Source organism: Stomoxys calcitrans, chromosome 5 (assembly GCF_963082655.1).
Source record: "Stomoxys calcitrans chromosome 5, idStoCalc2.1, whole genome shotgun sequence".
Classification (NCBI taxonomy): Eukaryota; Metazoa; Arthropoda; class Insecta; order Diptera; family Muscidae; genus Stomoxys; species Stomoxys calcitrans.
Genome location: NC_081556.1, coordinates 45996123 through 46021357, shown reverse-complemented (window position 1 = coordinate 46021357; position 25235 = coordinate 45996123). Strand labels below are relative to the sequence as shown.

The window sequence follows — 25235 nt, the reverse complement described above, 5'->3', positions numbered from 1 at the left end:
TCATGGTCCTTTTTTCGTTTGCGTGGGTCGTCTACGTTAGGGGGGTCCGTTTTACTATTCTTTTGTTTCTTAAAGTAATTCTTATAAATTTCCGACGGCGGGTTACTGGCCCAGCGACCCAACCGCAGGGGTTTTGTGAGATTGCACATGTATCCCTCGTTGTGGCGAGCCGCTGTGCAAAATTTCATGTGGCTAACTTTACGCGTACGACCCCTATCGTAATTTCGACAGACGGACGGACATGGATATTTCGAATCTGAACGTCGAGACGATCAAGAATATTTATACTTTATGGGGTCTTAGACGAATATTTTGAGGGGTTACAAACATAATGACTAGATTGGTAAATTGGGAAAACCCCTCTAGTTCTCGAATTCCAAAGCCCTGATCCCCTAAACCCATGCAAATAATTTTTTGACCTAACAATGTTTGTAGCCTCCACAACAAATTTACTAAAATATGCCGATGTGGAAACTATCTTTGCTTAAAATGGGTATTTAGGGAATTTATGTATAAAAAGACCTCTGTTCAAGTCTATATTGGGCCACATAATTTTGTAGTGTCCACGTCCTCTACTTTGTGACCATCTATCATTCGTTGCTCTTGGAGCCTGATTCTGTAGACCTAGCTTGCATATCGCTAGAGGCATACCCGCAGATTCCAGTTCCCCTGGAATGTTAAACGTAGTTCCTAGTCTCGCAAGCTCGTCCGCTATACATACCCCGGAATATCTCTGTGGCCCGGCACCCAGAATACATGAATTTTGAACTGTTCAGCCATCTCGTTGGATGATCTACGACAATCGAGGGCGGGTTTTGAGTTCAGAAATGGTTTCCCCAGAGATTTAGTGGCTATCTGGCTGTATGAGAAGATATTTATGCCAATCGTCGTTATTACATCATAATAATCCCACCACTTCCTTAATCGCAAGGATCTCGGCTTGATGCACACTACAGTGGTCGGGTAACCTTTTCGATATGACCAGTTCTAATTCTTCATAGTACACCCAAAAGCCAACATGGTGGTCTAATTTTGATTCATCTATATAGAAGTCTACTCGTATGTCACTTCTTTTACCAGGGATATTGTTGTTCCATTGGGTTCTATCACGATTAGTGGAACAAAAAGGGTTTAATCTATGCTGCCTGGAACATATTGTATCAAAGAAAGCATAGTGTCCATAGTCGCCGAATAACCAAAGAGAAAGCTCCATTACCTTTGTAGCAGTGATCGAAGCAATTTTTCTAGCCACAATGTCCAGAGGCATCAAGTGTAGCATTAAATTCAGAGGTTAGGTTTTCCAGGATTTAGAATGAAAATGGCCTTTGTGTCCCTCCTTCCAACTGCTAAAAGGTGATTTTTTAGCTATGATCTTTTTGGCAACACTGGTTTAAACAGCTCACGCACATTTCGTGTGTTATTTCACTTTCAAAAATCTTCAGTTTGGTGTATAATTTAACCATGAATCGTCTTACAAACGAACAAAGCTTGCAAATTATTAAATTTTATATAGTTTATGGGCTGGTGGCATCATTGGACCGTACTTCTTCAAAGATGATGTGAATCGTAACGTAACTGTGAATGGTGAACGCTACCGTGAGATGATACCTAACTTTTTTGCCTAAAATGAAAGAGCTTGACTTGCATGACATGTGGTTTCAACAAGATGGTGCCACATGCCACACAGCACGCGTAAAGATGTCATGCATTTTTCTGAATTTTATGCCACTATGGACATACACCTAAGTCAGTAATCGGCTTGTCGTGCGCTCTAAATACAAAAAAGTAACCCCCAAAAAGAAAATCTAAGTTAGGAATTCCGTGCTTCTTACAAAATCCTTGATTGTTTTCATACTTCCCTAAGTTGGTTCATGTCTGGTATAGTGTCCCCACCTAAGTGCCGGTATCTGTTAGACGCGAAAGCCGGCCAATGACGAAGGAAATGCTCCAACGTCTCATCATCTTCCCCGCATGCCCTACACATGCTATTATTTGCCGATTTTGCATAAGTGAGCTCGTAGTCCTATGTGTTTCGTCATGATACCAATGTCTCGTCATGACACCTCCTTCTTACTTCCTTTCAGTAATAGCCTCACGATCTGGATCCCCCATAGGATTTTCGCTGTTCCACACATGCGCACTCGTCGCCCAAGCCTTTAACTCGGACTTTGTCTACCCGAAAAGCTTAGGGTTAACCAAGTTTTTGACGGCAGTCTGACGTAAAGATGTTTACACTCGACGTCCTCGGGTTAGCACCACACCATCCCACGCACGCCGTAATCGCCCGGATCTCCACCTGCAGGACCGTATTATGGCTAGGCAGTCTGAAACAGATCTCAGTCCCTGGGTTCTTAATGTAGACCCAAGGTCCACTTTGATTTACTGGATGGCAATACTAGAGTTCCGTTAATCCAAGACCATGCTGCACTCGACCTCTAGGTTCATCTCAGATATCCGATCGGAAACCTCTTCCCTTCCTTCCAGATTTCCTATCGTCGTCTCGATTATACCGCGATGGTATGAGCTGCTCCCATACTCTATCTATTCTCCCATCGCCTTAAGTCTCATAACCACAGTGGTTGTTTCACACTTAATCTGTATGTCAATGGGTCGGATATCTAGAATAGTCTACAGTGGCTTAGTGGACGTGGTCCTCAACGGTCCGCCTATGCCAAGACAACATGTTCTGTTCTCTGAACCTGTTGTATGATCCTTATGTTGCACTTTTTCTCCATAGCAAAAACTTTCTTTAGCTCTTAAAAATCACCTTTTATATACGACATGCTGATACAATCAGAGTATATCTCCCTGAGCCAAGGAGACAGTCTATCGGACACAGTTGTAATTCAACCGGCGGTACATCATCGGGGCCTGGAGACTATCGAAATTTGTTATCGCCCAAAGGATTTTCGACTCAGAAACAATTTCCTCAATAACCTCCGACGAATCCATATCAGTGACAACTTCCTCTGGCGCCACGTTGTTCACTGAAGAACACCCGGGAAATGTGTATCAACAAGTAGATCTAGTATTTCCTCACTAAACATTGTCCAAACATTCTCTAACTTCTGAATATATCCCACCGTAATAGGTTTGGAGGCCACCGTATCGCAGAGGTTAACATGTCCGCCTATAACACTAAACACCCGGGTTCAAATACCGCCGTGAACATCAAACCAATTTTCAACGGTGGTTATCTTCTTACTTACATTGGCTGCATGTGTGAGGTATTCTGACATGATGAAACTTCTCTACCAAGGGTGTTGCTATGCGCCATGCCTTTCAGACTCAGCGTAAAAAAGGAGGCCTTTATCACTGAGCTTAAACTTTAATCGGAATGCACTCAATGATGTGAGAGAAGTAAACCCTGTCCCTTAATGGTATGTTTATGGGAAATTAAGTAGTGTTAATTGGTTTCGAGCATAGGGTCTTTCTTTGCCTAGAGGCCTCAGATGTATCCCTCACGGAGCTGCAGAATTCCATCCAAGATTTGTTCTGAGCCTTTCTCAACTCACCGTTGTATTTTCTTAGCTCAACGTTATAAACGTTCTAATCGTGTAGTGCCCTTGTGGCTTTTGCCCTGTTGAAGAATTTTCTGTAGTCCTTTCTTAGACCAACGCGTTCTGGGGTACACCATGGCAGTAGCTGTTTGCCCCTTGGATTGGTTCTAGGACATGCTGACACAAGCGAGACATTCAGGGCGTTCGTGATCCGCTTGCCCATTATGTCGATGTCGTCCAAAGTTTCCACTTCCTTTTCTGGTTAAGGGTCAGTCGTGCAGAATGTGTAGCGAAATTTATGCCAATCTGCCATTCTTCGGTTTAGCCGAGGGAACATTTCTGCAGTATTTTCCCCATGGCGTAAACTAATATAACGATGATCAGAGAAACTGTGATCATCCAACACTTCCCGCTCGCATATCCTCGCGCTAATATCCTCCGATACAAAGGTTAAATCTAGTACCTCCCGCCTGTTCCTAGTAATAAAGGTCGGTACTAATAGGCCATGGCATATCTAGAAGGTTTCCCAATCTTTATCAAGATCCTTGTTCTTAAAGAAGTGGTATAGAGGCCAAGATGAAATGTATTAGCGGCCTTTGGAGCAACTATTTTCTGAGGCTATGAAATTTCGGGAGAATCCCCTCGACTTCCTCAGATGCCTTAACGTGATACATGAACAATTTTAAATTCTCCTGTGTTTGGAAGCCGGGCCACAGAGATATCCAAGGGAAGCAGAAGAGCTTGAAAGGCTTGAAGAGCTTGAAAGTACTTAGCATATATCGTGGCAGATGATTGGAACAACCGAAAATCTGCTGATAGTCCGAAGCATGCAAGTCAAGACATCAGCACAAGCCGTGAGGATGTCGAGGAAAAGGAGACTAGAGAACAATTTCTGTAGGCGTGGCCCGCACTGGCAAGAAGAAAGAGCTCAAACTAACATTAATATTTCTTTGGCTGAGTTAATGGTGAACCAATTTCACCTTTCGGCTTTTGTCTATGAGAACCTGTTCTTGCCGGCTGCCGTAACTGAACTCCCCATTCTTCTTCTGCTGGTTCCGATCATCGGCCAGCAGCCGATAAGCCGAATAAGCTGGCGAGAACATGAAACTAACTCTCCACTTGGTATTTGCACTGCTCTCACACTTTGAATCGCAGAGCATGAGCAGACCAATTATAGAGTGGAAGCAATGATACAATTGGGTGGCTGTATGGTGTTTGCCATTGCAAATTTTGCCCATGAACATTCCACTAAGGAACAGGGGCAAACTTCTCACATATCAATAAGTGCAGTCCGGTTCAAATTTAAGCTCAATGATAAGGGGCCTCCTTTTTATAGCCGAGTCCGAACGGTGTGCCGCAGTGCGACACCTCTTTGGAGAGAAGTTTTATATGGCATAGTACCTCACAAATGTTGCCAGCATTAAGAGGGGAAACCCACCGCTGAAAATTTTTTCTGACGGTCTCGCCAGGATTCGAACCCAGGCGTTCAGCGTCATATGCTGACATGCTAACCTCTGCGCTACGGTGGAGTTGCAAACTTTAATAAGTTGTTGTCCTTTTGAAAGCAATTCTGCCTGCTTCTTATTTATATACCACAGGAATACAAGTTGAAGCAGCCAGAATCGCAACGAACTAAAATGCTTAAATTAGTCCAACGCTGTATTAAAACATACTGGCTAGTAAATTTGCAAATTATAAAACAACCCATTTTAAATTGACAATGTTATATTTATTACTCCAAAATTAGAAAACTATTTCAGAACTGAAACTTAAACGGAACCAGCAGCGTTGACAACCCAGGAACGGAGATCAGCAACCGAAGCATAGACACCGGGATAGTTGGTGTAGGCACAGCCATAGCCCCAGGAGACAACACCGACCAATTGACCACCGGATACCAATGGGCCACCGGAATCACCTTGGCAAGCGTCCTTACCAACAGTGTAGGCGCAGATCATGGAAGCCTTGATTTGAGAGCCATAGCCATAGGTGGAGGAAGCACAGTTGGTGCGGCTGACAATCTTAACATCGACATATCTCAATTGGGTGGGGATGGAACCACCAACAGAGGTGGTACCCCAGCCAGAAACTTGAGCGGCGGCACCGTTAGCGGGATTGGAACTGGCCAAACCGATGGTCTTGATGGTAGAGCTCATGGTCAAGGCGGAGGACAAACGGATGACGGCAATATCGTTGACCATGGTGCTGGGATTGTAACCTTCGTGATTCTTGAAAGCGGCAACAGAAATCAAGACACCGCCAGAGTTCCAGTAGGTGGAACCAGCACGCACCTTCAAGGAAGAGGCAGAGACGGATTGCAAGCAATGAGCGGCAGTGACAATAATCTTGCTGTTGTAGATGGAACCACCGCAGGAGTGGGAGCCACTACGTTGCAAAGAGATTTGCCAGGGGAAGGAGTTGATTGTGGTGGCAGCACCACCGACAATACGGCCATCCAATTGAGGCAGCATACCCTCGGGAACGGCAGCTCCCAAGGCACAGGCCACAGCGCACAATAAAATCACGAACTTCAACATGTTGATAGAGTTTAACCAACTACTGAAGTTTTCGCCAAATTGCACCAGTTTTTATAGCCAAAACATAAAAACTGATAAACGAAAAACTCCATGACTGTGCAACTTTGGGCTGATCACCAGATATGATCATTTTCAGATTAGATGTTTTTGACGTTTTATGTTCAATAGCGTACGCTATTGAGAGTACGCCTTAAGTCCTTAAGCGTTATCTGGGCATTGTGGCCACTGGGGCATTAGCATTGATTTAATTCATTTAACTTCACCAAGTGATTGAGATAGAACTAATCAGGTGGCATGACGTCTCCTTAAAATATCTTTATTTCGGCAAATTCATATTTATTTTTAAATTCACAAGTATATGCAAGGGTTGCCTCTTATATTTCGAGATTAGAGAACAAAAACAAATATTAATCATCGAAAATCGCTTTACGGTTTTTTAAAAAATATTCTCCATTAAAATCTATACACTTTTGCATGCGTTTGGACCAATTGTCGAAGCACTTTTTCCACTCTGATTGAGGTATCTCCAGGTCATGCGATTGACAAATTGTGTGGGATCCAACACGAAAAAAATTTTTTTTTACGGTCTAATGTTCTGGTCCCACTAATGCCGAAGGTTGTCTCAACCTCACAATAGGTCACATGATGATCTTGCAATATCAGTTGCCGCACAGCATCAATGGTTTTTAGAATAACAACTGATTTTGGACGACCTTCAGGAAATTCATCTTGGAGTGAACTACGACCTCGGTTGAATTCACCATACCATCGATAAACACTGGTCCTTGATGGAGCATCATCACCAAAAATTAAACTAAGTTTATCGATGCACTGTTTTTTAAGTTAATCCACGCCGAAAGTTGTAAAAAGTAATCGCACGAATGTGTTCACGATTTAATTCCATTTTCTGGGCGAGATGAATTTTTTTAAGTTACTGTAAACAACACAAATAGCGATCGTGTGTCAAAACGTTCTAAGTACGTATAAGCTCAAAATTGTCAAGCTTTACGATAGACTGTCAGTTGGCAGATTGCAACACAAGGGTTGTCCAATGCCGAAATATAAAAGGATACCCTCGAATGGTTTTATAACCCATACCATAGGGTGTGAATATACCAATTCCGTCATTGTAAAACCCCGATGAAGACCCTATGGAGCCCTAAAGGACGTAGTTGAGGTTGTGGAAGCAGGCCAACGGCTGAACCCTCGTAGCAGACCCATCATTCTATTGGCAACGCTGGACGTCAAGAACGAATTTAAGAGCCTTAGGTAGGTTGACCTTTTGCGGGCACCTGGTGGGTGGACGTTTTACGGGCATTCATGACCATACCGAGAAGGCTCACAGATGTTGGGCACTATGTAGACGGGCCATAGGCACGAAATGTAGCCTGAATTCGAGGATAGTTCACTGGGTCCACAGTGATTAGAGCAATAATTACTTATGCCTCACTAGTTTGGTGTACTGCGAAGTAGGGCAAGTGCAACGTTAGGACCATAAAACAGGTTCAAAGAACATGTCTTGGCATAGGCGGAGCTAAGAGCAGCACGCCCACTAGGACACTGGATACTATTCTATATATCCGACCCAAAGACATACAGATTAAGTTTGAGGCAGCCACTGTGGACATGAGACTAAAGGCGATGGGAGAATGGATAGAGGATGGGAGCAGTTCACATCATAGCAGTATAAACGAGGTGACGATAGGAATCCTGGAAAGAATTGAAAAGGTTTCTAATCGGATACCTGAGACCACACTTAAGGTAGAGAACGAGGCACTGCTGTCAGTGGCACAGTCTTGGATTGATGGAACCTTAGTATTGCCATCTGGAAGATCATGATAAACAGATGGATCAAAGCTAGAGGACAGAGTGGGCCTGGGGGTCTACATTGACCACATCTGACCATAATACTATCCTGCACGCAGAGATCCGGCTATCACGGAATGCGTGAGGTGGTGTGGTTTTCACACGAGGACGTCGAGTGTATACATCTTTACGGACAGTAAACTAGCCATCAGGGCAATGACAACCAGGACAACAACAGTCTTAGAGTGTAAGAAGGAGATTAACCCCTTCTCTGAGGATGGCACGATCCGCATCGTATGGTTGCTGGGCCATAGCGGAGTAAGGGGGAATGAAAGACCAGATGATTAGGCAGTGAAGGCCTGAAGACTGCCGTCAATAAACTTGGTTAACCCAAAGCCTTTCGGGTCCACGCAGTCCGAGTTAAGTGCGTGGGCTACGAACACTGTGGAATAGCGAAACGGTCGGTAGGACAACGAAAATCCTATGGGGAGATACGGATCGTGAGAAGACGAGGATATTACTAAAAGGAAGTAAGAATTTTTGACTGGCCATGTCTGCTACAGAAGCTTCCTGTATCGATTCGGACATGACACCTCTCCACGGTGCCCAAATTGCTCTACAATGGAGGAGGACGCGGAAGATATGATATTCACATCTCTCAGATTCGCCATAGATCGCAACATGTTCGAGTCTTTCATAAACAAACAGCTAATGGCAGACAATATAGTAGGTTAGGTTAGGTTGAAAAGAGAGTGCAGATATTGATCCGCCCCATGCCACTATGGACATACACCTAAGCCAGTAATCGACTTGTTGTGCGCCTTAAAAACTATGCAGTAAGCTCTAAAAAAAAACTTTTAAGTTAGGAATTCCGTGCTACGTACAAAATCCTTAATTGGTTTCAATACCAGTCCCCCAAATTGGTTCATGTCTGGAATTGTATCTCCCCCTAAGTTCCGGTATCTGTTAGACGCGAAAACCGGGCAATGACAAAGGAAATGCTCCAACGTCTTATCTCACCATTGCATAAAAGTCACAGAAAGTGACTATTCCTTACACACTCCAGGGAAACTGGAATCAGTGCGTATGCTTCTAGCGACGTATTAGCTATGTTCCCAGGATCAAGCCCGAAGGGCAACGAATGATAGATGGTCACAAAGAAGGGGCTGTGAGCATTCCAAAACTATGTAACCTAATCTAGACTTGAAGTGGTCTACCCCTTTGCTGTCACTGGCTAGAACAGACGTCTCGGTCATTGTGTTCGTCATGACAGGTCACTGTCTAATCGGAAAACATGCTGACAGACTGAAGATTGCCAGTAACGGCTTTTGCCGAAGCTGTGAGGACGTCGAGGAAACGTCTATATGAGACAGATGGCAGACTGCCAATTTAACCTAACCTAGAAATTGAAGGAGCCTCCAATAACGTGGAGATACGATCATTAGTCGCCGCACGGGTATCCACCCTATTATCTCCCAGTGGAGTAGGATAATTAATGCGAACCTAGGAGATAGGTTCCGAATCAGTGGAACCTCCTGTTGAATGAATTCTTTTTGGATCTCGATGGAGATGGCACGAAGATAATCACTAATGGGAACGACGTCGTGTTGCTGGTACGAGGCAAGTTTCTGTCGACAATTAGCGAGATCTTGGAATGGTCACTGAGGAGATTGTCGCGATGAGCTACCAAAAATAGGTTGAGGACCAACGCAAGGAAGATGTAGCTGATGCTCTTCACTCGCAGATACAAGATACCGGAGTTCAGATTTTCGTCCTTGGGTGTAATCACCCTACAGCTGTTGAAGAGGCGAAGTATTTCCATAGTCCTCGATCGAAGCTATCCTGGAAGAGGGATACATAGGGAAGGAGTCGTAAAGCAATGTGCGCTTTTTACACCTGTAGGAGGATGTTCGGTAGGAAGTTGGGGGCAACATCCAAGAACAGTGCGGACCTGTGGGGCCCTGGTATGGTGGACGGCAGATAAGATAATTCGACGAGGTAGTTCGAGAAGCTTCAGAGACTGACCTGCGTCGAAGTCACAGGAACACTGAGATCCGCATCGAAGGCAGATCTCAAGGTGATACTGGATATGCAGCCCGTTGAGGCCTTTATTCGCCTCAATGGGAACCGCGCCTCCAAGGTGGCGCCTAGGCTGAGGGAACCCGGCATGTTGAAGGAGGACAGGTGCGACCACAGCTCCATCCTGGATGTTATTGATGCGGAGGGTAGACTAAGGAGGATCTCCGACTATCTGGCACCGTTACCGATTGGAATTAGGACATTCAGGATTCGTTTTCCTGGGAAAGAGGAATGGAGGGTGAAAACTGTGTTTGAGGGGTATAACACCTCGATCTTCACTGAGACTGAATTGAGAGCCTACTCCAGCATAGGTATGTCTCTGGGACTAACGGACGAGTGTACGGTCATTCAGGTCTGTGCCATTACAATAGCCGCAAGAGTAATTCATAACTATGGATTTATGTGAACAGTATGGCGGCGCTCAAGGTCTTGGATTCGAGAACAGTGCGGTCGAGGTGTGTGGCGGATTGTTTCAAGTCCCTGGATAGGCTCCGGGTCCACGATGTAACGCTGATATGGGTTTCCGGGCATGAAGGGATTCTGAGAAATTAAAGGCCAGTCACCGGTATTGCCTGCGAGCCATTTGTCGAACTACTGAGCATAGTAGGTGAGCGCGATCAGTGTCGAAATGGGACTCAGCGGATGGTTGCAGGGCCGCTAAGGCGCCCTGGCCTGTCATCAACCGGAGAAGAACGAAGGAGTTACTGGGGTCAGTAAGAGGTCGCTGAGCACATTGACAGGGGTGTAATAAACGGACACTGTGCCATAGGCTGCATGGCGCCGTGCTTGGGAATACCACACAATGACTTCTGTAGGAGTTGTCTTGATGAGCATGAGGAGGAGACTTTAGAGCACGTTCTCTGTTCATGTCCGGGTATGTAGGGACGCAGGCTCTCCTTTCTGGGAAGGCGGTTCTTCTGTAATCTGGATGATCTTAGGAATGTACCTCTAGGAGGTCTACTGAAACTGGCCTCCAAGGAACTCACCTACGGTGGCAACCCATTCCCTCTAACCTAACCTAGGTGTGGCAAGTGATAGCGTGTGTAGGACATGTGGGAAAGGCGACAAATCATTGGAGCATTTCTCATGCAAATGCCTGACTTTCGCTGCTAAAAGATTCTGACTCTTAGGTGGGTATACAATACCAGGCTTAGGGGCACATATGGAAAAGTGACTAGAGATTATCTGATAAGCACGGAATTCCTGGTGCAAACTTTCGGAGGGTCTTTCATTTATTAGATCGCGCAAATGCTGGTTTAAGTGTATGCCTATTTTAAAGAGGGACAGGTTAGAATCCGCACCCGAGGTTAGAATCAAACCCCCTTAAAAAAGGTTTATTTGACGATCATGGCAATATGGAACTCAAATGAAAGGTATTCGGGAGTAGATTACGAATCTGACATACAAATTCATGTCAAAGTATAGGGAGTCACCCCACCTCCACAAAAACGTCCAAAATGGGCACATTAGCCAATCACGGATATATGGGACTCGGTTTGTTTATTCCCTATATACGGAAAAACGGCAGAACCGATTTTCTCGAAATTTTCGCATATTGTGTAGGTTGGTCTGGAGGGAAACATAGGCTATATAATATTTCGGTATCGGAAGGGGGACGGACCCTCCTCCCTATGTCAAAAACACAACCCAAAATCCAAAGTGGACCGATCGGGACAATATAGGTATCAAATGAATGGTATTGGATAGTAGAATACGAATATGGTATTAAAATTTGACTCAAGTACCCATAGGGCCGCCCCAACCCCAAAACTCCCCCGAACAGACATATTGGACGTTCATTTCACTATGGGGCTCAAATGAAAGGTATTCGGGGGTAGATTTCGTTATCTGACATACAAAATCAGATCGAAGTATAGAGGTTTATGACACCCCTCAAAAACGCCATTAGACCCATTATGACTTTATGACACTTGGCTGAACCGACTTTTTCATAGGCTATATAATTTTTAGATATCGGGTGATGGTGGATCCTCCCCTTTAGCCCAAAAGTGGTCCGATGGGCACAATAAGGGTATCAATGAAAAGTATTGAAGACCAGAAAATATGGTATTAACATTTTGGTCCAAGTACCCAGGGCAAAGTGTCGGTGGCCGCCCCAGCCCCAAAACACCCTCCAAACGGTTCATATTTACCGGCCATGGCAATATGGGGCTCAAAGTAAAGGGGTTTGGAAGTGCACCACGAATTTGATATCCATGTTTGAGTCGAAATGTCTGAGGTGCCATCCAACCAACATTTCTACCAGGAACCGAGAAGGGGCAAATTCTCACACATCAGTGAGTGCTTTCCGATTCAAGTTTAAGCTCAATGATAAGGGACCTTTTTTTATAGCCGAGTCCGAACGGCTTCCCGCAGTGCGAAACCTCTTTGGGGAAATTTTTTAAATCACCATGTATGGCATTGTTCTTCGCAAATATCGCCAACATTAAGAGGGGATAAACACCGCTTTGTCCGATGTTCTCGCCAAGATTCGAACGCGTTTAGCGTCATAGGCTACAATGGCACGAATTCTATATCCGCATTCAGGGCGAAGTGTCCCCACCCTAAAAAGATATTAGAGAGTTGAAGAAGGCGCAGCGAAGCGGGCCCGGTTCGGATTGCCTGATATATATCAAATTCTGCAGGACCGAACTTAACGCGTTTTAAGTTGTTTTTTTTTTCTAATTACCACAACAACACAAATACCCCATTTATAAACAACAAACGATACACGATAGAGTTCAATAAATAAAGGAAATATATTTTCGTCGATTTCAAAATTACAAGAATATTGCGTAGTCGAAATTATTCTTGAAAATTTTTTCGCCAAAAAAGTGTTTAAACGGAACCAGCAGCATTGACAACCCAGGAACGGAGATCAGCAACCGAAGCATAGACACCAGGATAGTTGGTGTAGGCACAGCCATAGCCCCAGGAGACAACACCGACCAATTGACCACCAGATACCAATGGGCCACCGGAATCACCTTGGCAAGCATCCTTACCAACGGTGTAGGCGCAGATCATGGAAGCCTTGATTTGAGAACCATAGCCATAGGTGGAGGAAGCACAGTTGGTGCGGCTGACAATCTTAACATCGACATATCTCAATTGAGTGGGGATGGAGCCACCAACAGAGGTGGTACCCCAGCCAGAAACTTGAGCGGCAGCACCGTTAGCGGGATTGGAACTGGCCAAACCGATAGTCTTGATGGTAGAGCTCATGGTCAAGGCGGAGGACAAACGGATGACGGCAATATCGTTGACCATGGTGCTGGGATTGTAACCTTCGTGATTCTTGAAAGCGGCAACGGAAATCAGGACACCGCCAGAGTTCCAGTAGGTGGAACCAGCACGCACCTTCAAGGAAGAGGCAGAGACGGATTGCAAGCAATGAGCGGCAGTGACAATGATCTTGCTGTTGTAGATGGAACCACCGCAGGAGTGGGAGCCACTACGTTGCAAAGAGATTTGCCAGGGGAAGGAGTTGATTGTGGTGGCAGCACCACCGACAATACGACCATCCAATTGAGGCAGCATACCCTCGGGAACGGCAGCTCCCAAGGCGCAAGCCACAGCAGACAATAAAATCACGAACTTCAACATGTTGATAGAGTTAAACCAACTACTGAAGTTTTGCCAAGTTTCCCCCGTTTTTATAGCAAAAACTTGAAGCAAAAAACAAAAACCGATAAACTAAAAACTCTATGCCGATGTCATTTGAACTGATCACCAGATAAAAAATATCTGATTTAATGGTTTTGACGTCTTATGTTCAATAGTTTATGTGATTGTATGCCTTAAGTCTTTAAACCTTATCTGCGCAATGGGGCCAGTGAAGCATTAGCATTGATTTAATTCATTTAATTTTAAGAACTTATAAAGATTGGACTAATCAGATGACATGACGTCTCCTTAAGAAAAACTCTTTTTTTAAATTATTCAATTTATTTATTTAAATTCACAAGCATATATTTTTTAGGACCTAGAACACTTCAATCGGTATTATGGATTCGTACTTTGTTTACACTGCTAAAATGGGGAGATGTTTAGATTTAGTTTTAGAATAACCGACTGACATCGTTATTTAATAAAGGTATGGCCATCTATCTGGCCGTTCGTCGGTGTGTTCGTCCATCCATAAAAGATTTTAATCAAGAAACATGTTATCCAATTGTCTAACTAACTTTCCCATGAGTGTTCCATTAAGTAACAGGGGATACTTCTTTCATATCGACGAGTGCAGTCCGATTAAAGTTTAAGCTCAATTTTTTTAGCCAAGTCCGAACGCGTGCAACATAGCGACACCTCTTGGTAAAGAAGTTTTAACATGGCAGGATACCTCACAAATGTAGCCGGCATTAGCAAGGGGATAACCATCGATCTCCATCATTGTAACCCCGCTTCGAAGGTTCTAATTATTATGGTAGGAGGATTTGACGTGGTTCTTATCCAGGAACCATGGGTGTGCGGAGGAATGGTACGTGGACTAATAATTCCTGGATTTAAACTACTCAAGGGTTCGGGGAATGAGAGACACAGAGCCTGTATTCGTGTTAAGTCTAAATTTTTATCTTCTTCCGTCTCTAAGCACTAAAGATTCAGTAGAAGCCAGCCTTGAAATTAATAAGTCTCATTATTGTCTGGCTAGGTAATTTATCTTAAGGTTGGAAACCAAGCCACGGTTCTGATTGGTTTTGACTTGGAAAAATCCAGGCTTATTTTGGCCTTCCTTCAAATGTGGACACAAACCTCCCCGCGGTGTCACCTGCGTTGCTACTCTTAAAGGTAGTGAGCTGAAATGAGCCACGAGTTTACCTATAGAGCGATAAAAAGAAGGTTGGAGCGTCGGGTTAGTAGCCCATCACCCGACAAACGCAAAGCAGTGAACGCACTGACGAATTTTTTGGAGAAGTACAGGGCAGACATTACTGCCAAACTGGAAGTGTGATGGCTCGGGAAGGGCTCCATAACAATACCGAGTGGTAAGTGTTCTGGGAGATTTTAATGCGAAAATTGGGAAGGAAAATATCTTTGGTCCAACAATCGGAAAATTTAGCCTACACGAAAAAACTTCCGATAATGGATTGAGGTAAATTGTTAGTTAGCAGCACCAGTTCCCAACATCGAAGGATTCACACAACTACAAGACTGTCACCCGATCAAAATACATAAACCCACATTAGACACATTTATTTAACACATTTTGACTGTCCAAAAACAAATCATTTAAAAATTTTTATTTGTCCTACATTCGATTGCATGTAAAATTTGTATTTCCATGTTTAATGTTACAAAAAAATTTTAGTCAGAACGAGGTCCATGTAGCAATAACCATGTGAAAACCCATAAGGCAGCAGGAGCCCATGGGTTGCCGGCTGAACTGTTTAAGACAAGAGGCGACACGCTGAAAAGGCGTATGCATCAGCTTCTATGCGCAATTTGCCTCGAAGAATCTATTAGTCTGTCATACCCGATGATAGGAACCTCAGCATACTATGTCCCGTACGCAAAAAAGGTGACAAGACAAGTGCCAACTAAAGAAGAATAAGTCTCCACCCCATCGCATGCAAGATACTATCGAAGGCACTTTGTGAAAGATTACAGTCTAAAGTCAACGAATCCTGAGTTTGATATCCCTGCAAAACCGATACGACTTTGCAGGATGACGCTTGCTGATATACGTTTCTCAGTTAAAAGGAGGAGGAACGAACCGCGAACCGAGAAGCAGATGTGAATAAGCATGGCATACTACTGACAAAAGATCATATTCTACTTGCCTCTACCGACGACTTCGATATTAAAGATCGTTCACCGGAAGAAGCAATCGCAGCCTTTGAAAGTATCGAAAGGGAATCAACGAAGTCATGTAAATCCGATCAAATAAGGAAAATGGAGAAAGTTGGGAACTACAACTTTTTCCATGGCACCACTGTCACCGAAACAAATGACATCAGTTTTGAAATAAGACGTAGGATAATACCGTCTAAAACAGACAATTTTAGATTGAGCAAACAGCTGAGGATCAAAGCCACCTCTTGTCAGACAAAAATTACGCTTTACAAGACACTGATACTACCCGTGCTGTTGTATGGCTCCGAAGCATGGACACTTGCGAAAGCAGATGAGGCAGTACTTGGAGTGTTTGAGAGAAAAATCCTTCGTAAATTATATGTACCAGTCTACTTTCATGGAAAATATAGCACGAGATGTATAACGACGCTAGCATAGTTAAATGCATCAAAATACAACAGCTGCGTTGGCTAGGTCATACAGAACGGAGAGGAAGAAGTCTTTTGAAAACTACCATAAAAGAAAACGTAAAAGAGGAAAACAAAAACTCCGATGGAGTGACCAATATACAGTGACAAATATACAATGATATCGAAGGTGCTTACAATAACTTACTAACTAAACGATACATTACAGGGGACTTGAGATCTGTGGATCTAAAAAGATGGGTCAGCAGAGGATCACCTCAAGGAGCTGTACTGTCTCCCCTACTATGCAATGGATTCTCTCGCTGTCAAGAAATATACAATGATATCGAAGGTGCTTACAATAATGTCACACCGACGCCAACCATGTAGGAGCTGGAATTTATAGGCAGCAACTCTGCCGTAAAAAAGTTAATAAATAACTTACTAACTAAACGATACATTACAGGGGACTTAAGATCTGTGGATCTAAAAAGATGAGTCAGCAGAGGATCACCTCAAGGAGCTGTACTGTCTCCTCTACTTTGCAATGTAGCCATGAACTAAGTATATTATCGTCTCTGGAAGAAAAAGGCATAAAAGTCATCGCCTATGATCATGACGTGGCTATAGCGGTTAGAGGAAAGTTCCCAGCCCTCTTAGAGATATACTTCAGGAAGCACTCTTAGAGATAAAGAGGTTAGAGGAAAGTTCCCAGCCCTCTTAGAGATATACTTCAGGAAACACTCTTAGAGATAAACTAAGTACGACAGCGAAATGAGCTACCAAAAGTGGTCTAGGCGTAAATCCGTGCAAGACAGAAGTAGTTCTTTTCAGCAGGAGATACAAGTTACCTGCAGTGGCACCTGTTTCCTTGGGAAGAGAGAATATTTCATTTACTGAAAGCGCAAAATACTTGGGTTTTTGCTAGACAGGAAATTGAACTTCAAATCCAACATTTTGGAAAGGGCAAGAAAGGCAAATCTTGCTCTATACACCTGGAAGAAAGCCATTGGCAAAAGTTGAGGGTTTAAACCGCTATCATGCACTGGGTATATACTGCAGTTGTCAGACCTACACTGATATATTCTGCTATGGTCTGGTGGATGGCGCTTCAAAAATCCACACACTGTGCAGTATGGCTTGTTCGTTCATCACAACCGCACTGTAGACGACACCTCTCGACATCGTGGCTGGACAAATTGCTGAGAACACTGCCGTGAGGCTAAGGGAGCTTTCTCCTTGATCATGTGGCGGCTACGGACACTGTGTTATCCTTGATACAATATCCTATGTTGCAGGCAGTGTGTTTTTATCACCCTACCTGAGCCACTATTTGATAAAAAGTACTGTACCACTATTCCTGATAGAACCGGTTGGAACTACGATATCCCCTCCCGGCACGGGAATAGCTGTGAGCACCACTGGAACATTGAGCTCCAATTTGTGTGGTGTTTATTGCTGTCATGAGAATCTAGCTGCGAGCTACCGGGCGCTTCCATAGGTTGCCACCGGGCGCGTCACACGGAATAGCTGAAACGGCAGTCGCGGACAATCAGCGGTATCGAACGGAGAGTCTCAGTGAGAGGCCGGCCAGCACCGCCTCTTCCACAAATACTGAGTGCGTATGATGCTCGATATGACAAGGCGAGTTATTGGGGCATTTAAATAACCAATGGCCACCCTGTTCCCGCGGCGATCGGTCGTTTGGACCGGAACGAGCATGCTCACTTACAGGAGCTTGACGAGGATCGCCACCTCCACATGAAATTGTGGCTACAACAACAAAAACAACAGTTACATAGACTTCTATACGGATGGTTCCAAACTAGACGACTAGGTGGGCTTTGGGTGTACTCTGAAGATCTAGAACTGGTCATATCGACCACTGCACTGTGTATCAAACGGAGATCCTTACAATTAAAGAAGTGGTGGAATGGCTTAGATGCAATGTCTTAACGAAGATTTGCATAAATACCTTCTCACACAGCCAGACAGCGATTAAATCCCTGGAGAATGTCTCTCTGAATTCAAAAACCGCCCTCGACTGTCGCAGATTTCTCAACGAGATGGCTGAAAAGTTCAAAATTCACTTGTTCTGGGTGCTGGACACACAGAGATATCCTAGGAAATTGTTGAGCGGACGAGCTTGCGAGACTAGGAACTACCTTACACATTCCAAGGAGACTGGAATCTGTGGGTATGCCTCTAGCGTCATTTAAGCTAAGTCTTCTAGATCAGTTTCGAAGCGCAACGAATGATAGATGGTCACAAAGGGGGGTTATGGGCATTCCAAAATTATGAAGCCTAATCTAGACTTGAAGAGGTCTACCGCTTTGCTTTCCGTAGCTAGAACGAACGTCACAGTCATTGTGTCCGTCATGACAGGTCACTGTCTGATCGAAAAACATGCTGGCAGACTGAAGGTTGCAACGACTTCTGCAAAAGCTGTGAGGAAGTCGAAGAAGAGAAGACAATAGAATGCCTTTTGTGTGTGTGTGTGTATGTCACGCTTTGACAGTCAGAAGGAGTTCCATTTTAGGTTCTCATGTCTTTGAGGACTTGTCTGATTTAGCGGATGTGTGGTTTTTTAAAGGGATCTGAATGGTTCAATGGTAGAACTGTAAGACAACATCGTTTAAGTGAGTCTAATGGCAGACTGCCACCTAAACATAACATAACCTAACCTAGGTTGAATGGGAACCCTACTATAAAGATGGGTCGGAGACCTGTTTAGCCTAATGTGATACTCTAGCTAAAAAAATAAGAGTAGATAAGAAGATAAATAAAAACCTCATAAATTCCCATAACATCTAGAGACAACATAAGAAGTAGGAGAAAAAGCGTCTATTCTAGATAGAAAGGTCAGGTTCCCTTCTTAGCACCAACAACGAAATGGCCAACCACTCTACTGTGTTCAGCAAGTCGACAAGTGGCACGCAATCAGGACCCGCCTAGTTCGATAAGCGTGGACAGGCCCTTCATGAAATATTTGCCCGATAACACATGATGTCATGTGTCATGAGACCGAAGTTAATTTGTTGATTCTAGACATTTTGTCATCTCGAAACACAATCTTACGACTCCAAGGCCTTGAGTGCCACCACACAAAACCTAAGTTTCGAAGGTGATAAGTTAGGGTAGGTTGAAAAAGAGGATGCGGATATTAATCCGCCCCATACCACTATGGGCATACACCTAAGACAGTAAACGGCTTGTTGTGCGCTCTAAATACTTAAAAAAGTAACCTCGAAAGACAAAATCTATGTTTGGAATTCGGTGCTAAGGTGGTAAGTCACTTACAAGTATTTTCTTTGAAGCTGTCGTCATTGTACAGAGCTCTGAATAAAAACCTGTTCGAACGAGTGTATGCAGTAACATACTGATATGAGAGGCTTGGCATCAATGAAGGCATGGGTCTCATCTAATATCTTCTCTTAAATCGGTCTTGATGCCAGGTATTTGGCGAAGGTCTTCCCCAGTCTACCCGAATGATATGTACAGTAACCAGAATAAAACTCTGGCCGTACCTCTTCAGCATACCGAGCTTCCTCAGCCTGAACGGAACCTTGGTAGCATTGTTCCGCATATAGACCTACTTGCAGCCCACAAAACGTGAGAATCTGTTGTCCGATGCTCTTCAGACCTTATCTCGAATGTGTAAGAGAGCTGCTAGTCTTGCAAGACACACACAACTGCGATCGGTGTATGTACACCTCAAAACCCACATAGCCGTCCAGATGGCTTCAAGCTGGCTTTGGGCTATGCTCTGAAGCACTGGCACTAGGTATATCGACAAGTTAATCCAAAATATATATTTACTAGTATAAGCCTGTAGCGCAGAGGTTAGCATGACGACAAATGCATGGGTTCGAATCCAGGCGAGACCATCAGAAAAAATTTTCAGCGGTGGTTTTCCTCTCCTAATACTGGCAGCATTTGTAGGGTACTATGCCATGTAAAAACATATCTCCGAAGTGGTGTCGCACTGCGGCACGCCGTTCGGACTCGGCTATAAAAAGGAAGCCCCTTATCATTGAGCTTAAACTTGAATCGGACTGCACTCATTAATATGTGAGAAATTAGCACCAGTTCCTTAGTAGAATGTTCATGGGCAATATTTGCATTTGCAGTATTAGTCCGAAGGTGGCTATATAAATTTCTGGCCTAATAATAAAAGTTCAAATTTTTATCATCAAAAATCCTCCAGAATGATTTATACACTTCTGCATGGGCTTAAACCAATTGTCGAAGCACCCCGATTAAGACACCTCCAAAATATGGTTATTGAACGCTTCAACAGCATGTTCTAAAGAATAAAATGAAGTGTTTGGGTGCCAAGTCATGGCTTTACAGCGAATGACCTCCCATCAATTCGACGTTTTTGGTCGGTCAAGAAGGCGCTGCTTTGTGCCGACGCGTCAGAGCTTGCATTGCTGAGCAATGATTCGTCTTCTCTTGTTTGTTTTTTGATTTTCTTCCAAGACTTCACGCACGCAAAATGTGATGCATCACTCACAATTCACCTTCCTATTGCTCAAGCGGAACAGTCGCCACATGACCAGTTGGCCGAAGAAACAGACGCCCATTAGCTTCGAAGTGCTTCTACCACGAAGAACTTTCGTTAAATTTGGCTCGACTTTAAAGTCCCACAGGGTAAATTTTTGTTTTGTTTCGGGCTTATACGCATAGATCCACGATTTGCCACCTGTGTCGATCTTATAAGTACTTCGAAGCACTACGATCTTATTTTATACCCTACAGCACTACTGAGGTACAGGGTATTATAACATAGTGAATTTGTTTATAACACCCAGAAGGAAGAGTATAGACCCATTGATAAGTATACCGAACGACTCAGAATCACTTTCTGATTTGATTTAGCTATGTCCGTCTGTTCATGTAATTTGTGTGCAAAGTACAGGTCGCAATTTTCATCCGATCGTCTTCAAATTTAGCAAAAGCATTTTCTTGGGTCTAGAGACGAAGCCTATTGAAAAAATCGGTTCAGATTTGGATATAGCTCCCATATATATGTTCGTCCGATTTGGACTAGTATTGCAATTATATTGTCATTTGTAAACTGATTCTCAAGAAATTTTGCAGGAGGGATTCTCTTAGAAGTCTCGACATTATTGGTGAAATTCATAGAAATCGGTTCAGATTTAGATATAGCTCCCATACATATGTTCGCCCGATTTGGACTAGTATTGCAACAATTTAGTCATTTGTTAACCGATTCACGAAAAGTGCCACACAAATGACTCCCGGTATTGCTATTGAATTTAATAAAAATCGGTTCAGATTTAGATATAGCTCCCATATATATTGGTCTAATTTTGAATTGTTCTCAATAATTAAGTAATTTGTTAACCAATCTTCATAAAATTTTAAACTAAGGGTCTCTTGTAGTTCTTCTGATGACTGATGAATTTCATAGCAATTTGTTCAGTTTTAGATATAGCTCCCATCTATATGCATCTCCCGGTTTTCACTTTTAAGACCTTTGCCTATGCTAACGCATTTGTCTATCGATCTTCTCAAGAATTTGCACAACGATTTATTCTATGGCTCCTACAATACGCACGGATTTTGATCGAAATTCTTGATATCAAATTTAAGCAAATTTTAAATTCGACAACTTAGCCTGCATATCCAATGTGGTGTTAGGTATCAAAAAGTCGGCTTCGCCCGACTTTAACCCGTTCTCACTTGTTTCAACATCTCTTCGCACTAAGCATTTTTTTGAGCGATTGTCAAATTGTGCGAAATCCAACGAGAACAAACCTTCTTTTACGGCAAGGTGTTCCTGCAATATTGAATGCATGCTGGTGGAGGAAATGCCCAAGGATGCCTCTACTTACTACGAACTATACACAATATATTTCTTTAGAGAATTCCAAACTCTAATTCTCACAACACTGCAGACTACACAACTGAGTTCAATAAATCAAAGAAAATATGTTTTCATTTTCAAGTTCTTTGCCTGTTAGGGCAAAATATATATTTTTTCGATTTCAATAATCGATATAATTTTTGAAAACTTTCTGGGAAACGTATCTAAACGGAACCAGCAGCATTGACGACCCAGGAACGAAGGTCAGCAACCGAAGCATAGACACCGGGATAGTTGGTGTAAGCGCAGCCAATGCCCCAGGAGACAACACCGACCAATTGACCACCAGAAACCAATGGGCCACCGGAATCACCTTGGCAAGCATCCTTGCCAACGGTGTAGGCGCAGATCATGGAAGCCTTGATTTGAGAGCCATAGCCATAGGTGGAGGAAGCACAGTTGGTGCGGCTGACAATCTTGACATCGACATATCTCAATTGAGAGGGGATGGAGCCACCAACAGAGGTGGTACCCCAGCCAGAGACTGAAGCGGCGGCACCGTTAGCGGGATTGGTACTGGCCAAGCCAATAGCCTTAATGGTAGAGCTCATGGTCAAGGCAGAGGACAAACGGATGACGGCAATATCGTTGACCATGGTGCTGGGATTGTATCCTTCGTGATTCTTGAAAGCAGCAACGGAAATCAGGACACCGCCGGAGTTCCAGTAGGTGGAACCAGCACGCACCTTCAAGGATGAAGCAGAGACGGATTGCAGGCAATGAGCGGCAGTGACGATGATCTTGCTGTTGTAGATGGAACCACCGCAGGAGTGGGAGCCACTACGTTGCAAAGAGATTTGCCAGGGGAAGGAGTTGATTGTGGTGGCGGCACCACCGACAATACGACCATCCAATTGAGGCAACATACCATCGGGAATGGCAGCTCCCAAGGCACAAGCCACTGCAGACAATAAAATCACGAACTTCAACATGTTGATAGAGTTAAAACAACTACTGAAAGTTTTGCCAAATTTCCCAAGTTTTTATACAAAAAAAAGTACAAACAAAAGAACTGATAAACTTCATGCCATTTATGTTATTTAGCTGACCATCAGATAAACGTTATCAAATTTGATATTTTTGACATTTAATGTTCAATAGCTGATTGATTGAAAGCCTTAAGTCCTTAAGCTTTCTCTGAGTATTGTGAAGCATTTGAAATGATTTAATTTTAACAACTGATAAAGATAATCTGGTAGTATGACGTCCCCTTAATCTTATATATAAAAATTAATTTGTTTGTTTGTGTGTGTGTTCTGTATAGAACGGCTGAAACGATTTTCTTGAAATTTCACAGATGGCGCTCTGGCGGGAGCAAAACATCCCAAAACCGGACATATTTGACGATTACAGCAGGATGGGGTAATCGTCAAATATGTCCGGTTTTGGGATTTTTGGGTGTAGAGCAAAAAACTGGGACCAATTTTCTGGTGTGCCGCCCCACCCCCATAACATCCCCCAAATTGCACTTATTGACTGACCATGGCGAAATGTGGTAGGGCTGGCAAAATTTTGGTTTTTGCCTGAATATCGATTGATATTAGCGTGCTTTCGTCAAGAGCAGCAAGAATACAAAGGTTGATTTTTTTTGTCCTTTGGCAACACTGGTTTAAACAGCTCACACACGTTTCGTATTTTGTTGCACTGTTAAACATCTTCAGTTTGGTCTCTCATTAAAAAATGAATCGTCCATGAAATGAAAAACGCGACGTGTTCAGCGACGAATCTAATTTTTGGCTCAATGGATACGTAAAGGAGGCCACCGTAGCGCATAGGTTAGCATGGCCGCCTATGTTAAACGCCTGGATTCGAATCCTGGTGGGACCATCAGAAAAAAAAATGTCAGCGGTGGTTTTCCCTTCCTAATACTGGCAAAATTTGTTAGATACTATGGCATGTAAAACTTCTCTTCAAAGAGGTGTCGCACTGCGGCACGCCGTTCGGGTTCGGCTATAAAAAAGGAGGCCGCTTATCAATAAGCTTAAACTTGAAACGGACAGCACTCATTACTATATGAGAAGTTTGCCCTTCTCCTTGGTGGAATGTTCATGGGCAATATTTGTTTTTGTATCACTCTCGATTTTGCAGTGAAAATTACCCAGAAGCATTGCCAGAACTACCAATGCATCCAGAACAAGTAAAAGAGTGCTTAGTTCGGCCGGGCCGAATCTTGGGAAACCACCACCATGGATACTGCCAAAAATTTATATAAAATAAATTTAGTTGAAGGGCATAATTTTTATCTGCACACAAACTTCTGTCAAACCAGCAAAAATTAAAGCTTCTAGGAACCGAACAAGAATGATCGAGAGACCGGCTTACAAGGGAGCGCTATAGACTGATTTTGACCGTAAATGGCACAGTTGTTGGAAGTCATAACAGAACACCACATGCAACATTTCAGCCAAATGGGACAAACACTGCGACTTGTAAGGGCTCAAGAAGTCAAATCGGGAGATCGGTTTATACGGGGGCTATATCTAAATCTTAACCGATATGGCCCATTTGCAATCTCCAACGAGCTACATCAATACTAGGTTAGGTTAGGTTTAAGTGGCAGTCTGTCATCAGACTCACTTAGACGTGTTCGCCCATTGTGATACCACAGGAACAGAAGAAGGAAGATGCCTTCTAGTTCCTATCGTTGAACCATCCAGATCGCTTTAAAAAGCCCAAAAACTTGCGAATGTTCACATTCGCTAAATCAGACAGGTTCTCAAAGAAATGAGAACCTAAAGTGGAACTCCTTCTAACTGCTAGTGGGGAATACACACACAGGTGTTCTATAGTCTCATCTTCCTCGATGTCCCTTCAGCTTCTGCAAAAGTCGTTGCTGGCAACCTTCAGCCTGTCAGCTGTTTTCCGATTAGACAGTGACCTGTCATGACGGAAACAATGATTAAGACGTCTGTTCTAGCCAAAGACAGCAAATCAGTAGACCTCTTCAAGTCTAGATGAGGCCACATAGTTTTGGAATGCTCACAGCTCCTTCTTTGAGACCATCTATCATTCGTTGCCCTTCGGGCCTGGTCCTAAAAACTTAGCTTACATATCGCTAGAGGCATACCCACAGATTGCAGTTTCATTGGAGTGTGTAAGGTAGTTCCTAGTCTCGCAACATCGTCTGCTTTCGAATTCCCTGGGATATTTCTGTGGCCCGGCGCCTAGAACAGGGAAATTTTGAACTGTTCAGCCATCTCGTTGAGAGGTCTGCGACAGT

At 43.6% G+C, this 25235-nt stretch overlaps 1 protein-coding gene across 1 annotated transcript in view; it reads right to left on the bottom strand.

Moving 5' to 3' along the window:
- The window catches only part of LOC106084059 (uncharacterized), a 64529-nt gene extending 41567 nt beyond the window's left edge, over positions 1 to 22962 (bottom strand). The window contains exons 1-8 of the mRNA XM_059369756.1: positions 22186 to 22962; positions 15699 to 15756; positions 14791 to 14916; positions 14675 to 14740; positions 12772 to 13590; positions 9869 to 9990; positions 9633 to 9685; positions 5276 to 6059 (exon numbers count right to left, since the gene is read on the bottom strand). Of these exons, the coding sequence (XP_059225739.1) occupies positions 5276 to 6059; positions 9633 to 9685; positions 9869 to 9990; positions 12772 to 13590; positions 14675 to 14740; positions 14791 to 14916; positions 15699 to 15756; positions 22186 to 22947 (2790 nt within the window). The 5' untranslated portion in view covers positions 22948 to 22962. The remainder of the gene's footprint in view (positions 1 to 5275; positions 6060 to 9632; positions 9686 to 9868; positions 9991 to 12771; positions 13591 to 14674; positions 14741 to 14790; positions 14917 to 15698; positions 15757 to 22185) is intronic.
- Between the last annotated feature and the right edge of the window lie 2273 nt (positions 22963 to 25235).